Raw genomic sequence first — 14201 nt, forward strand, 5'->3', positions numbered from 1 at the left:
TCCCTTCCCCACCCTATATTCCATTTTACTCAGGCTCCAAAGCTATCTTCTCCCCATGGAAACAGCCTTTCCTGCTATAATCTGCTTAACTCTATATTGGAGCTCACTTCCCCTCTATTTTGAGTGCCTCTCCTGCTTGTTTTAATTATTTGCTTGAGTTAGAGACTATACTATTCACTAATCTATTTATGTCCTCCTTTTAAATAAAGTGCTAGCATCCATTCTGATTGTTGCAATCCAGCTGTTTTGCTTCTCTGATTACTGGACAATTGACACATTTTAAAATGTCTATGTTTTCACTGTCTTATGCCTTTGCTCTTTATTGCTTGGCAGTTGACAGTTTTTAAAGTTATGTCAGTGTATCACAGTCACTGGACTTTAATACTAAACAGAATAGTTGCTGTTTTAATTCTGGGCAGTATCTAACTGTGTCATTCCGCTAGTGGAAATGCTGTGCTAGCAGAAGCGAAGTTCAATGCAAGAGGAGGATCTAACTAAAGTTGCAGTTGCACAAGCTTGCTTGCACAACTGGTTATGCAAGTGTAATGGACAACTGCTTGTGCAATGGAAAGATTCAGTGGAGCTATTTGAACAGTGGAGCTACTAGCACTATTTGAATTTGTGGAATGCCACCATTGGACACCGCCCCAAACTTACAATTCCAATTCTTAAGGCAAATTGAAGTCCTATTATTCATATAGCTCTTATATATACTCAGATTTACAACTAGCCATGCAGCCCATTAGGTGTCCTTGGGCCAATCACTGAGCTCATTCAGACATGGGTGAACCGCCCAGAGATCTCCGGCTATTGGGCAGTATAGAAATGAAATAAATAAATAAAATGGGTGAGCCTCTTCCCCATGTACACAGACCCTTTGTGTGAACCATGATTAAATCAGGAGGTCTCTAACTATAGTTCCCCATTTCATCTGAGCTAGGAAGTTATGGCTACTGTCGCAACAAGCCAGGATACTGAATCCCAATGTGAAGTTGGTTTAATTGGCTTGTTCCAAAGTTAGTAACCACAGTTCCTAGCTTGCACAAACCAGGAAAGTATAGTTAATTAGAAGTTTCCTAGTTTAATTGTGGCTTGTGTGAAGTTGGAAGCGAAGGGGCCGCATGGACAGGCAAAATGCTTGTTTATATCTTGGCTTGTTAAGCTGAGATATTAATGTCTCAAACAGGCTCGATAACTCTCAGCCTAACCTGCCTCACAGGAAAGTTACAAGGATAAAATAAATTAGCGGTTTGGCACAAAGGAGGTTTCGTTATATTGATAACCTTGGTTATGTTAACTTGATGTAGTCATATTTTGAATGGCATGCTTCATTTAAAAAATATATGAAAGCCTCACAGTAACAACATATAAATTTCCATGCATCCCATGAAGTGGGCAGTGTCCATGAAAGCCAGAATAAAAGTTTTTGTTTTTAAGGTGCTACAAGGCTTTTTGCCGCAATAGATTAACACGACTATCTTTCTGGAAACATAGAAAACTGTTTTGTTATCTTTGATTTCACTTTGTTCAGATCTTTCAGGCTTTACAGCTTGAAGATATATTGGTAACTGTTTTCTATGCTAGTTGAACCTGAGTGCACCTTCTGTGAACTCCAGTTTAGCCTATGCCTTTGGCTGCTTGTTAAGCCTTCTGTGCCCATTATCTTAGCTCATCCATCAAGATCCATGCTTTGTGGTGTGTATGTTTATTTAACATGCTTATTTAACCTGCTTCTGTATATAAAATGCCTAAAGTACAAAAAAAAGAGCATTTTAAACTATATTCAAAAAGCATACAATTCAAACACTAAAAGATATAGCGATAAATATCTAGTTATAGTCATAGACATAAAAAGCAACAAGAGCCTCATTAGAGACCAGTTTAAAGGTCTTGCTGGTAACATAGTATAATCTTTACCAATGACCTGAAACTAAGGAGGATCATATTAGGTCTCCCTAGGAAGCCTACAATTGTTGATCAATAAAAGAGAAGGGCCCTTCTTTATGCACCCCCAAATGGAAGTTCATATAAGTGCTGAATGTTTCGCAGGGCCTCCTGAGCATTTCTTAATACCTTATTTCTTCAATTCTAAGACGCACTTTTTCCCCACATAAACATCTCTAAAAATGGGGTGCATCTTAGAATTGCAGATTTGTCTTAGGGTTTTTTTTTCCTGTTGGTGGTACTGAAATTAGTGTGCGTCTTACAATTGATGGTGTCTTACAATCGAAGAAATACGGTAACTGGCGTGGTTCTTATGGAAGCAGACCTACATTTTGAGCAGAAGTATCTCTACTTTGATAGCCTATCATACTGTTGGTGCTGGGCAAAGAGTAATATGAACTGCAGACACATGATTTTATTTATTTATTTATTATTGCATTTATATCCTGCCTTTTTTCCTCCAAGGAACCCAAGGTGGCGTACATAATCCGCCTCCTCTCCATTTTATCCTCACAACAACAACTCTGTGAGGTGGGTTGGGCTGAGAGTCTGTGACTAGCCCAAAGTCACCCAGTGGGTTTCCATGGCCAAGTGGGGTCTAGAACCCGGATCTCCCAACTCCCAGCCCAACACCTTAGCCACTATACTACACTGGCTCTCTTACCACCTCTAAGGCTGTGTCTTATTCTGCTTTTTGCTGTTTTTGCTGCTGCCTGCTATGAGGGAAACTACCATGACTGGCCAGAGCTGAAAGAAGGAAGAAAAACTCTTCCATGTTGCTTGCCAATCTGAGCCAGTTGTGTTAGTCTCCTTGGAAGGCCTTATCTGTCAGGACCCAATGTTGGGTGATGGCACCCTACTAGAAGCAGCACCAAAGGGGGTTACGCCTTTTGAGGGGAGCTACTTCGCGGGGGGGCCCCCCCACAAGGGTCACCCTTCTAACGTCGGCTGATTGGCCTTCATGACAACCATGGGATTGTCCCAACATGTCATTGGTCCAAGATATGTAGGAGAGCATACTCTAGATTTGTTTTTTTCAGTTAGCCTTGGAGATGATGGTGTGAAGTTGGGGGACTTTGAATCCATCCTTTGTCATAGTTGGATCACCTCCTGCTGTGGTTTAGATTTACAGCAATGTCTCCCCTCTGCAAGGGTGAGGGACCTATTAAGCTGGTCCACCCCCAGAGGCTAATGGACCGAGATGGTTTCCAGAGGGCTAGAGTGGGGCATGTTCTAGCTGATATGTCTGACTCTCCTGTCAAAACCTTGGTTGATCTTGAGTGCATATGGAGAAAAAACCCTAATGAACGCAATCGAATATTAGGGTGTGCCTGTGGTCAGGTATATTTAGGGGCAATGAAGGTGGCAAAGAAACAATGTTTCTCTGCCTCTATTGGATCTTATATGTGCTGCCCAGTGGAGCTTTTCAGAGTTGTCCAGGGCTTATTAAACGTTGGCCCTAAGAATGGCAGAACTGAGACTCCAGTGTTACATCATGTGAATCCAGTGAAGTATCTAGAGCACTGCCTTGTCCAGTTTTGTTTGGTACAGCTTGGGGCTGTTGACATGGTGCTTGGACAGATTCATGCAACCACTTCCATATTGGATCCTTGCCATCTTGGGTTATAAATATCAGCAGGGAGGGAACAGCTGGCTGGGCCAGGGAGGTGATTAATGCCTCTTTCTAAGAGGGGATGGTCCCAAGGTGCCTCAAAGAAGCAGTGGTGAGACCACTCCTGGACCTGAAAAATCTCAACAACTTTAGGCCAGTGGCAAATGTTCCTTTCCTCAGTAAGGTCCTTGAGTGGGTGGTTGCCAACCAGCTCCATACACTCTTGGATGAGACCAATTATCTGGATCCATTTCAGTTGTGGTTCAGGCCAGGTTTTGGGATGGAAATAGCCACACGTATTCTCACCTATGTTGGGCAAAGAACTGTAGGAGTGTGACTCTCTTATTTATTTATTTATTTATTTATTTATTACATTTTTATACCGCTCAATAGCCGAAGCTCTCTGGGCGGTTCACAAAAATTAAAACCACAATAAAACAACCAACAGATTAAAAGCACAATTACAAAATACAGTATAAAAAGCACAACCAGGATAAAACCACACAGCAAAATTGATATAATGGCACAGGATATTTGGTCTTGTGCTAGGATGCAGAATCAGTGCCATGGGTTGAGGGGTGGAATCTGCCATGGGTTGAGGGAGGACTGCTACAAACGCACACATTGAACACTGTTCGCCCCCATTGCTTCTGCAGGGCAGGAAACAAAACACAGAGACAGAGACAAACCCAGAGTGTTGTTCCTTATTAGAAATGGTTGGCTCCCAAACCTCAGGATCAGCTCATCAACAGAGGCAAACTAGGCAATGGCCCCGAGTGCCAAGATGTTAGGGATGCTTAGCTCAGCTACACCTTAAGAGAGGAGCTGCCTACATGTTTAAATAAAGGAGGCACATGGAAGCAGCTTAGCAGCTTGTTGTCTGCATTATATATACACCCTGCATTTCAAGAGCCTTCAGATTCCCACCAGCTTTGCAGGGCATAGTCAAGTTTGTAATGGGGAGGAGTAAAGAATGGACAGATGCAAAAAGCAAAGGCAAGAAAAATAGCATCTGGGGCAATTATTGCTCATTTAATGTGCTCTTTCAAAATGGCACCAGCATCCAAAATGGCACCAACATCCAATAAGACATGATATATGTGTCTGAGGGGCAGGGAGATTTTACTTTACCTCTTGATTTTCCTTGATATTTTGGCAGCTTTTGATACCATTGACTATGGTATCTTTCTGGGGTGATTGTCTGAATTGGGAGTGGGAGATAGGGAGATACTGTGTTGCTTTACTTTTGCTCCTATTTGGATGGTCAGCTACAGAACTGGTGGTGCTTGGGGGATATTGCTAGGCCCCATGGATTCGCTGGTGTAGGGTTCTGCAAGAGTCAATTCTGTTCCCCATGCTATTTAACATCTACATGAAACCGTTCAGTGGGTTCGTCAGGAGTAATGCTGCATGTCATTAATATACCGATGACAACATCAGTATATTAATGACATGCAGCACTGCGTCTCCTTTTCACTGTCATCTGGTGAGGCTGTTGGTGTACTACCCTAGTTCTTCAATTCTAAGACGCACTTTTCCCCCCATATAAACATCTCTAAAAATGGGGTGCGTCTTAGAATCGCGGGTGCGTCTTAGGGTTTTTCTTTCTGTTGGTGGTACTGAAATTAGTGTGCGTCTTACAATCGATGGCGTCTTACAATCGAAGAAATATGGTAGATCAGTGCCTAGCGGCAACAATGGACTGGATGAAGGATAATAAACTGAAGCTCAATCTAGACAAGATGTTGTTAGTGGGTGATTCTTCTGACTGGATTGTGTTCAACCTGTTTTGGATGGGGTTGCACTCCCCCTGAAGGAGAAGGTTTGTAGCTTGGGGGTCCTGGAGTTATCGTCGTCCCTCGAGGTTCAGGTGAGCTCAGAGACATGGAATGCCTTCTACCAGCTTCAACTGGTGGCCCAGCAATGCTTTTATCTAGTCAGGGATAACCTGGCCCCAGTAGTCTGTGCCTTGGTGCTGCAATGCACTCTCTGTGGGGCTTCCCCTGAAGATGGTTCAGAAGCTGCAGCTTGTGCAAAATGTGGCAGCTAGATTGATTATTGGGACCAGAAGGGCTGCCTAAATATTTCTGAGCCCATTTCAAGGTGCTGGCTTTGACCTATAAAGCCCTGCATGGCTTGCAACCAAAATACCTAGTATGAAACAGCCCTACGTTACAATCATCATCTGAGGCCTTCATCCGAGGGAGGTCAGAGGGTGGCAACAAGGAAGAGGGCATTTTCAGTGGTGGCCCCCCATTTGTGGAACACATTCCCCAATGAGGTCCGCCTGGTGCTAATATTGTCATCCTTTCAGCACCAGGTTGACATAAGAACATCAGAAGTGCCCTGCTGGATCAGACCAAGGGTCCATCTAGTCCAGCACTCTGTTCACACAGTGGCCAACCAGCCATCGGCCAGGGATGAACAAGCAGGACATGGTGCAACAGCACCCTCCCACCCATGTTCCCCAGCAACTCTACTCCCAGACATTTGGCAGCAATATAATAAGTTTTAACTAGGCCTGGGATTTTTTAAATAGTTAAGTGTTTTAAATTGCTTTTGTAAATGTTTTCTATATTATGTTTTATCTTATATCTTTTAATCTTTTGTAAACCACCCAGAGAGCTTTGGCTATTGGGTGGAATGGAAATGTAATAAATAAAACACAAATGAAAAACTGGGTTCTAAAAGTAACAAATTGCAATGGAGGTAACTTGAACAATACATGTTTTATTTCAGAAGTCAAAAGCTCATTTATTAGGTTTAAATCAAGCTCTGTACCAAGGGCCCAGAGTGAATAACAATACTATAAAATTAAGGAGGTTAATTTTCGTCACACACAATGCACCTCTAAATGCCCTTGTCATATGGGCAAGTCATAGGTGGTTTGGTCAAGAAAGCATTCTTGAGGTTATCTGAATGTTCTTTAAAGAGTTTTTTAATCCTCTACATAGATGTTCCCTACCTCACATTGAGGCAAATGTGCAAAATGCCTTCACACCTTTCCCCCAGATTTACAGTCACAGAGAAAAATCTCTTTTAAAATAGGTTTCCTGTTTATATTTAATAGTATTTAAGTTTATGTTTTATCAATTTTTGTTTTTCATTTCAAGTTAATAAGCAAAAATATCTGAATTGAATGGCCTATTTTAAAAATGAAAGCTTTATTTTAAGGTTATAAAATCTGAGTTTCTGGTTAATAACTGCCCCGACTCCTTACTGTAGCAGCAGATGGAGAAGGGTTTTCAATTTGTATTCCTGCCATGTCTCACATACAGCTCCCACAATTTAATTAAGTTTTTCATTTATCTGTGTCAACTTCTATCAGCATTGTATCATAGTTCATGGACTTGCCCTTCTTCATATTGCAGCAATAAATTTAATCTTGGACAGTACAATTCTTGGTTCATCAGCTCCATGATGTGGGTGTGGAAGAAGAATGCTGAGACAGGATAAGAAAAGCCTGAAAATAATTTTGCTGCACAGCCACCATGACTGGTTGCTATTTTCTAGGCATTTGAAAATTTGCCTTCTACCTCCAAAGAAAACTGAGGGAAAGGTTGTAGTTGTGGGTGTTTCTGAATGAGACTTACTATCTAGATCCTTTTCAATATGGTTTCTAATCTGCTTATAGGACTGAGATGACCTTGATCACCTGTTTGATGGCCACCTCTTGGAACTAGACAGGACAAAAGTGGCTTTATTAATTCTGCTAGATATCATTGACTTTTGATATTGGCCATGGCATTCTTAGAATCCAAAGATGTGTTGTTCCTGATCAGAGCAAAGGCCTATCTAGGCCAGCATTCTGTTTACACAGTGGACAACCTGAGGGGAATCCCACCAGCAGGACATGAATCACTGTCCTACACATGTTCCCCAGCAATTGGGAGACAGACTGCTGCATGCCCCCATGACCTTCGCCTTGCAGTGTTCCATCTTGCTCCCCATGGGGTGGAATAAAACTGTAACAAAATAGAGACCTCCAAGCACTCCCAAGCTAAAGATTCACCCATCAAGAGGTAATACAATCTCACCCAAAACAGTCTGCACAGAACAGTTCTGAAATCAGCCATTTCACCAACCAGTAAAATTTATAATTTGTTTGGATTAAGCTTCAGCTTGCTAGCCCTCATCCACCCATCACTCATCTCAAGAACCCAGTTTCCCTGAAATCAGATAGAAAGTAGAGAGAGAGAGAGAGAGAGAGAGAGAGAGAGAGAGAGAGAGAGAGAGAAAGAGAGAGAGAGAGATGAGTGTTATCAGCATATCTGAGGACTCTGCACCAACCTCTAATAGTGGGTGAGTTGTTGCAAGGCATGTTGCCATTCTGTGCAATTGTATTCCAGATATGAAAGAGGAGAATGACAAGTTTGAGTGGGAGTGCTCCTTTATAACCTTACCTTTTTATGTAGAGAAGTATTGTACTGGGTGGGGGAGTAGTGTCTTCAAAGGTAAAAAGGATAAACATGCTTAAGGTCCTGTTTGTCCACAGTGAGTTTGCACTACTGTGTGCTGACACAAAGTGGTTATAGCAGCAAGATAAGTGTATTTTGTTCCATCAATCACTGCATAATTCTGCAACAGTGTGCGCTGCATGAATACAGCATCAGTGGAGGGCGCCATAAGTAGGACATGGAATTTCACTGTGGAAAAGGAAGTGTTCTCAGTTCCTTTCTCCTTTTAACTAAGATTACTGGCGCTGATGCCAAGGGGTGAGAACACACATATGGCTGAGAAGTCTCCATTCTGGTATGTTTACTAATTTTTCTTTTTTTCTTTTTTCTTTTTGTAGGTGTAGATCTGACAGGGGCAGAGCCCAGCAACTCTAACAACAGAATAGAGAGAGTGGACCTTTATGCAAATGTTGATGAAGCACTCCTAGGAGGTGAAGCTAGTTATCTCTCTCAGCCTCTTACTCCAGAGAAGGAGGATGCACTTCAGGCTGTAGCAGTTGCTAACTTGCGAGCAGCTCTTATGAGCAAGAACAGCTTGTTGTCCTTGAAAGCTGACATGCTGGGAGAGGAGAGTTCTCTGCTCTTTGAATACTTACCCAAAGGCACACATTCACTGTCATGTAAGTTGCTGTTTCTCTACATACTACTTAGTGGTTAACGACAGTCATTAAGGAGTTTTATTTTTAATAATTCGGTCATTCTAGATTTGTATCACTATATGGTGCAGCCCAAATTGATGCAACCTCAGTTGAGTGCTATGCATGCAGACTCTTAGAAAGCATTGTGTGTCTCAAATACTTGGGCCAGTTCTCACAACCTGTGTCTTGATTGTACCAGTTCATATTGCACTTGAGTGATTTGCATAATTGAATGCCCTTCTTTACCAGAAAATGCCCCTCACATAGAAGGGTCTAACCTAGCCTTTCTCATGAGATGCTAGCTTTCTATGTTTAGGAACCTTTCTCTCGTGTGAAACGTTCAGTCATGTGAGTCCCTGATTTGTAATAGTCAAGACATAAATATACTATTTCATCTGCAGTTTTGTGATAACTGGGTCTCAGTCTGTTGGTTTTTGGTCAGATAGTAGCATTCCTAGTGCTTGGGCCTTGGCTATAATAGTAACATGCCACAAGATATGGAATTGTGTTGTGTATATTATGATGTACAATTTAAATATTCTTTACTAGGGTACAGTTATGAAGAAAGGAATTATACACATTAAAAGCTACTTTTTGTATCAAACAGCTTCTTCAGAATAAACAGTAATGACATTGGACAAGTGTTTATTAAGAATGTGTACTTTGTGCTTACAGGAGACTTTTTAGGTGCTTAACTTTACATATTTTGGAAAGTTACTGATTACCAATTATTTAACCCCTTTTCTTTTGACTCCAACATTTAATAATGCAGTTCATAAACCAGAACATAATTCTTAAAAATAGGATGGTGGGCAGTTTGCTATTGGTGTACTATGATCTTGTTGGCCAACAAAATGCATACTTGCTTTCTAAGTTGATAGGAAACTTAGTACTGTTCCTTATTAAAGCATTGAACCCTTAATAAATACTTGTCTAGAATATGGAATAATAAACTAGTAGAAGGGCGTAAAGGTACAGTGGAGACTAAAATAATTGTGTGGTCAGTATTTCCTAAATGCCAGGGCTTTGCTTAAGCAAAGAAGAAAAAGGACATTCTTGTTGAAAAGTATTGAAGCAGATGCCCTGAGGGGTAGAGACAGTGTGTGTCAGCCAAAATATAAGTAGTGACCAAAAGTTCAAACATCTTTTGGAATGCATGCATGTTCCTGATCAGAACAAAGGCCTATGCATGTTCCCCATCCCCTGCCCCACAAACTCATCTAGTTGTTGATGAGCATATAAGAGGGACTGATGCAAAATCACCGTGTTGATTATCTGTAGGGTTTTCCTTCCTGAACTTCAGTTCTACTACATGGCCTGTGCTGCTTTTACTGTGGGGAGAAAAGAGAGAGATGAGGTAGCTTCACAGGCTTATTTATAAAGGAGTTCTAATACAAACTAACCCATGTTTAAATACCAAGAACTTGAACCTCTACCTAGCAGAAATCCGTTTTCATGTTGTAGCTTAGACAATACCTTGTCTAAGCTACAACACTATGATCTGCTGGTGACATTTCAAGCATTTACTGCACCATGTAGACTCCTTGAGTATGCAAGACAATTTTGTCTCATTAAAATCTCCATTGCATTTTAAATGCTGCAATCTGCTCTAGTATTACGCAAACAGGGTTTTAGTGCGGAAGAGATAAGCAATGACACTTCTTCAGCTTGTGATACTGAAAGGCAATGTCTTATTAAGTGTAGAGGGCAAGGTGGGGTGAATTGTCAACAAAGCCCATTCTCTCTCACTTCCTGAAAGGAGTAGTGCTGGTCTATATTTTCTTCTCCTCTTCTCCTGACTTCCATTAGTGCTGGCAGTGGCTGTGTGAGGCTTGGCTGGTGCTGGTGAGCATGCTTGCCAGCTCCCTCGCATTTCCTTCTTTTCTTCACTCCCAATGGAATTTCTCTAAGGTAGCAGAAGGCAGGCAGAGCCTCCAGTAAGACTGCTCTCGTGGATTTCCATATTTGGTCCTGATCACTTTCTCCAGAGCCCATCAGGACTCCGATATTTGCACCTGAAATAGGTGGCCCTTCAGATGTCCACCATTCATCAGTGTAGCATGTGGTATTGTTTTCTAAAGATAGGCTGGTTCCTTACTTCCTTTGTAAGTTTCGTGTTTGTGTGGGTGTGTTGTATATGTGTTGTGTGTAGGAGCTGTGGGGGCAGGGCCTGGAACCCCTCACTGTTGATTTAATTTTTAATTCTTTAAACTGGTGCCTTTGTGCGATTCCCTGGAGCGTCCCACGTTTTGCTATTTTATTGCCTATGTTTTCCTATTTTTTCCTATTTTTTCTGTTCTTTAAAAAATAACGTTCTGGGGTGTGTGAGAGCAATTGTGCTGGATATCATAAGAGCCCCCTTGCCTTGTTATTTGACCTAATTTTCCTCCCCCCCTTTCCATTTTTCCCCCCCTCAACGTTCCTTGCCTCAATTTGAGTTACTTGGTAGAACAGAAAAAAGTGGGTTCAAAGGAATGTTTAAGCCACCCCCACCCGCTTCTGCTTTGCACTCATGATCTCAAAATTATTTGCCTTTGTTTGCCTTTCTCTGTGCAGTGGATTGCTGTGGAACAGACTGCTGTTGGCTCAAACAGATGCTTCTGTGTTGCTGTATGGTTCAGACACAAATGCAAGCCTCCAATTTTTTGCTCTGAATTCATGATCTTGACATTGACTGTCATGCCTCAGTTTGCCTATTCTGTGTAATAGGTTCCTGCTGTTGGTTCTACAGTGGCCCATTGCTTCCGCCCATGGTTAGTTGCCCTATCCTCTCCTCAACCAGCCAGAATGGGCAACAGGTCCCACTGGTGACACTACAGAAGGCAAAAACATAGTTTTTTCTTTGACATAGAAGAGGAAAATAAACCAAGAAGGTAATTGGCAGCTATTTTTGTTTAATTGTAGAAGAGAAACATAAATCATTCCTTGTTGCTATATGCAGAAGTCAATAGTGGGAACAATATCTGATAGAAGGACATGAAAAAAGCTTTTTAAAAATTGTGTGTGTGTGGTACACACAAACACATATATACATGTATAAATAAAATAAATGAAATGTCAGATCACTTTTAAATCAATGTACTTTTAACACATTATCCAAGATTAAACCTTCTTGAAATGAAATATATAAAATCTGTTGTGAACCCAATGAATAGAGTAAGATTCTGCTTCTAGACTTGAGTTACGATGTACCTCATCTTTGTTGAATGGCTTCACTCAAGCTACCTTTTCTCAGCGGAATGAGTAATCTATTTTACAAACTAATTGTGAGGATGAATGAGATACAGGTGTAGATTTGGGGAGCTTGTTCCTCAAACTATTTCTTGAACATTTCTCCTGTTGTTTAAGATAGTTTCTTGATGCACTTCATGCTAATTTCCATCTCATCTCAAACTATTTGTAGTGGTATCTTTTACAAGAGTTTACATGTATATTTGATCTTAGTTTTATAGATCAATCATCAGTTGGTGTATAAAATTTCAATGAAGTTTAATAATTTGTTCCTTCAAAAGCTGATGGAATGTTCATGTTGAGATTTTTCACTAGTACTTATCTTAGAAACATGTTTCCTGCAATCCATGAATTTTACTTAGCCATTCACCAAGATTTAGAAGACTTTATATCCTGTTGTTATGGTACTAATATGTCAATCTAGGCCTTCAATAGGATTATGCTTTCTTGATTCTGCAGTTCAGGACAAGAGTGGTTCCCCCCTTCGCGCCCCCCCCCCCAGCTGTCTGATAGCTTAATCATTGAGTGGCCATTAATTTTGATACTTACAGAGATTTGAAAATACATTTTTCTTAGCATGCATTAACTTCAGTTAATCATAATACTGGTAGACTAACCCATGTTCATAGTAGAATTAGCTTGTGCACACCAGATTTCAAATTGCGTTAAGCTTATCTTACAGTTAATTACAGGAAGGCCCACTGTTGCAACTCATTTTCTGCTCCTCAAACTGAGCAGTCCATGTGCTTTTCATGGTGCAGTGCTAGTGCAGCTGCTTTTGTGAAACCCTCTCTGCCTTCTAGTCTTAAAAGACCAGATTAATCAACTGCCACCAGTTATTACCCTTGGATTTAGGGGGCACTATGTACAGCCTGACATAGTGGCTGTCTGCCCCTCCAGCCTGCTTTTCCTAAGTGAGTAGAAAATTAATAATCTGCATTAAACCAGCTTATTTTTGCCACAAGTCAACACTGAGTCTGCCTATGCTGTAATTCAATGGTTTACAGTGTACTTTTAGGGAACCTTTTCCAAATCTACTCATCTGCAGTTGAATTCCAGTGTATTGCAGACCATTCATGGACATATTTTAGGCACACTCTTGATTTGCATGGAGCACAGATGACCAGTCCTATTGAGCCTCTCACTGTTGCCCCATTTGAATTGAGAACACACACCCAACACTATCCAGAAACTGCACATTGCATTGGAAGGTGGGTAATGCTGACAATACTTGTGCATCATTACTGAGCACCTGATCAAAGAACCCCTGACTGTAAGCTTCTAGGGAACCTCAGGGTTCCCAGAAAATAGTTTTAAAACTACTGGTCTAATATAAGTGCGTTCTCTGAAACTGAAAATGTGTGTGGCAACATTAAATTACAGTTAGCTTGGAATAATTCTTGTTCATTAGCCAAAGTGCATAATTGCATCACAGAACACGTACGTTAGCTGGTAAAATTTGAACTTTTTTTTTCAGTGTGATGTAACGTTTAGAGTGTTGGACTAGGACCGGGGAGACCTGGATTCAAATCCACCGGGTAATTTGGGGCCAGTCCCTGACTCACAGCCTAACTTACTTCAGGGGGTTGTTGTGAGGATAAAATAGAGAGGAGGAAGACCATGTAAGTTGCCTTGGGTTTCTTGCAAGAGGAAAAAAGGTGGAATATAAATGTAATAATAGAAAGAAAAAGAAAAACTTTATTTGTGGGTAAAGTTAAACAGAGTTTCCATTTAAATATAGGTATGTAATTAGCAGCTTTATGTCTGCAGCAGCCCTGCCTGCTCCACTTCCTCATTCTTTACATGCAAAAATGTGTACCTTGTTAAACCCATACAAGTTTTTTCCCAATTGAGTAGTCCTGGCTATTTCTCTTCCTGTCCTTTGGCTATTGGAGCCAAGGTAAAAGTGTGCTGTATCCTTGTTGATTGCATCTGTTTCATGCTTCTTTTAGCAGAATCTAAATTTGGCTAACTAATTAACTTAGAAATCTGCAACCTCTTGATATGTCTCAGTCCAGCTGACCTCCCCATTCCCTCAAAAAACAACAAATACTTTAAATGTGGGTATGTATGTATTGAGTAGTCAAGTGTAGTTTGTGCAATGAACCGGCAGTTCTAGGAGGAGAAGGCACATATTTACAGGATGTGACATAATTACTATCTTGATACACCCTTACATAACTTTTCAAATGCAGTGGTGCTAAGTTTTGGTGATGGGGCTGAAATCTCTAAACATTTACATTGCTATAGGTAGCTGATTACAGCATATTGTAACGTTTTTTTGAGGTTGTGCAGGAGCAAGACTGGTCAGAAGGGGCG

General features: G+C 41.0%; 1 protein-coding gene across 5 annotated transcripts in view; it reads left to right on the forward strand.

The window, feature by feature from the left end:
- Positions 1 to 14201, forward strand: part of ZBTB46 (zinc finger and BTB domain containing 46) — an 83912-nt gene that overhangs the window by 37396 nt on the left and 32315 nt on the right. For all 5 annotated transcript variants that reach the window (XM_063147370.1, XM_063147377.1, XM_063147362.1 and 2 more), the window contains one exon: positions 8352 to 8633. In XM_063147370.1, coding sequence (XP_063003440.1) covers positions 8352 to 8633 — 282 coding nt within the window. The remainder of the gene's footprint in view (positions 1 to 8351; positions 8634 to 14201) is intronic.

The sequence above is a fragment of the Elgaria multicarinata genome, chromosome 1 (assembly GCF_023053635.1).
Source record: "Elgaria multicarinata webbii isolate HBS135686 ecotype San Diego chromosome 1, rElgMul1.1.pri, whole genome shotgun sequence".
Taxonomy (NCBI): domain Eukaryota; kingdom Metazoa; phylum Chordata; class Lepidosauria; order Squamata; family Anguidae; genus Elgaria; species Elgaria multicarinata.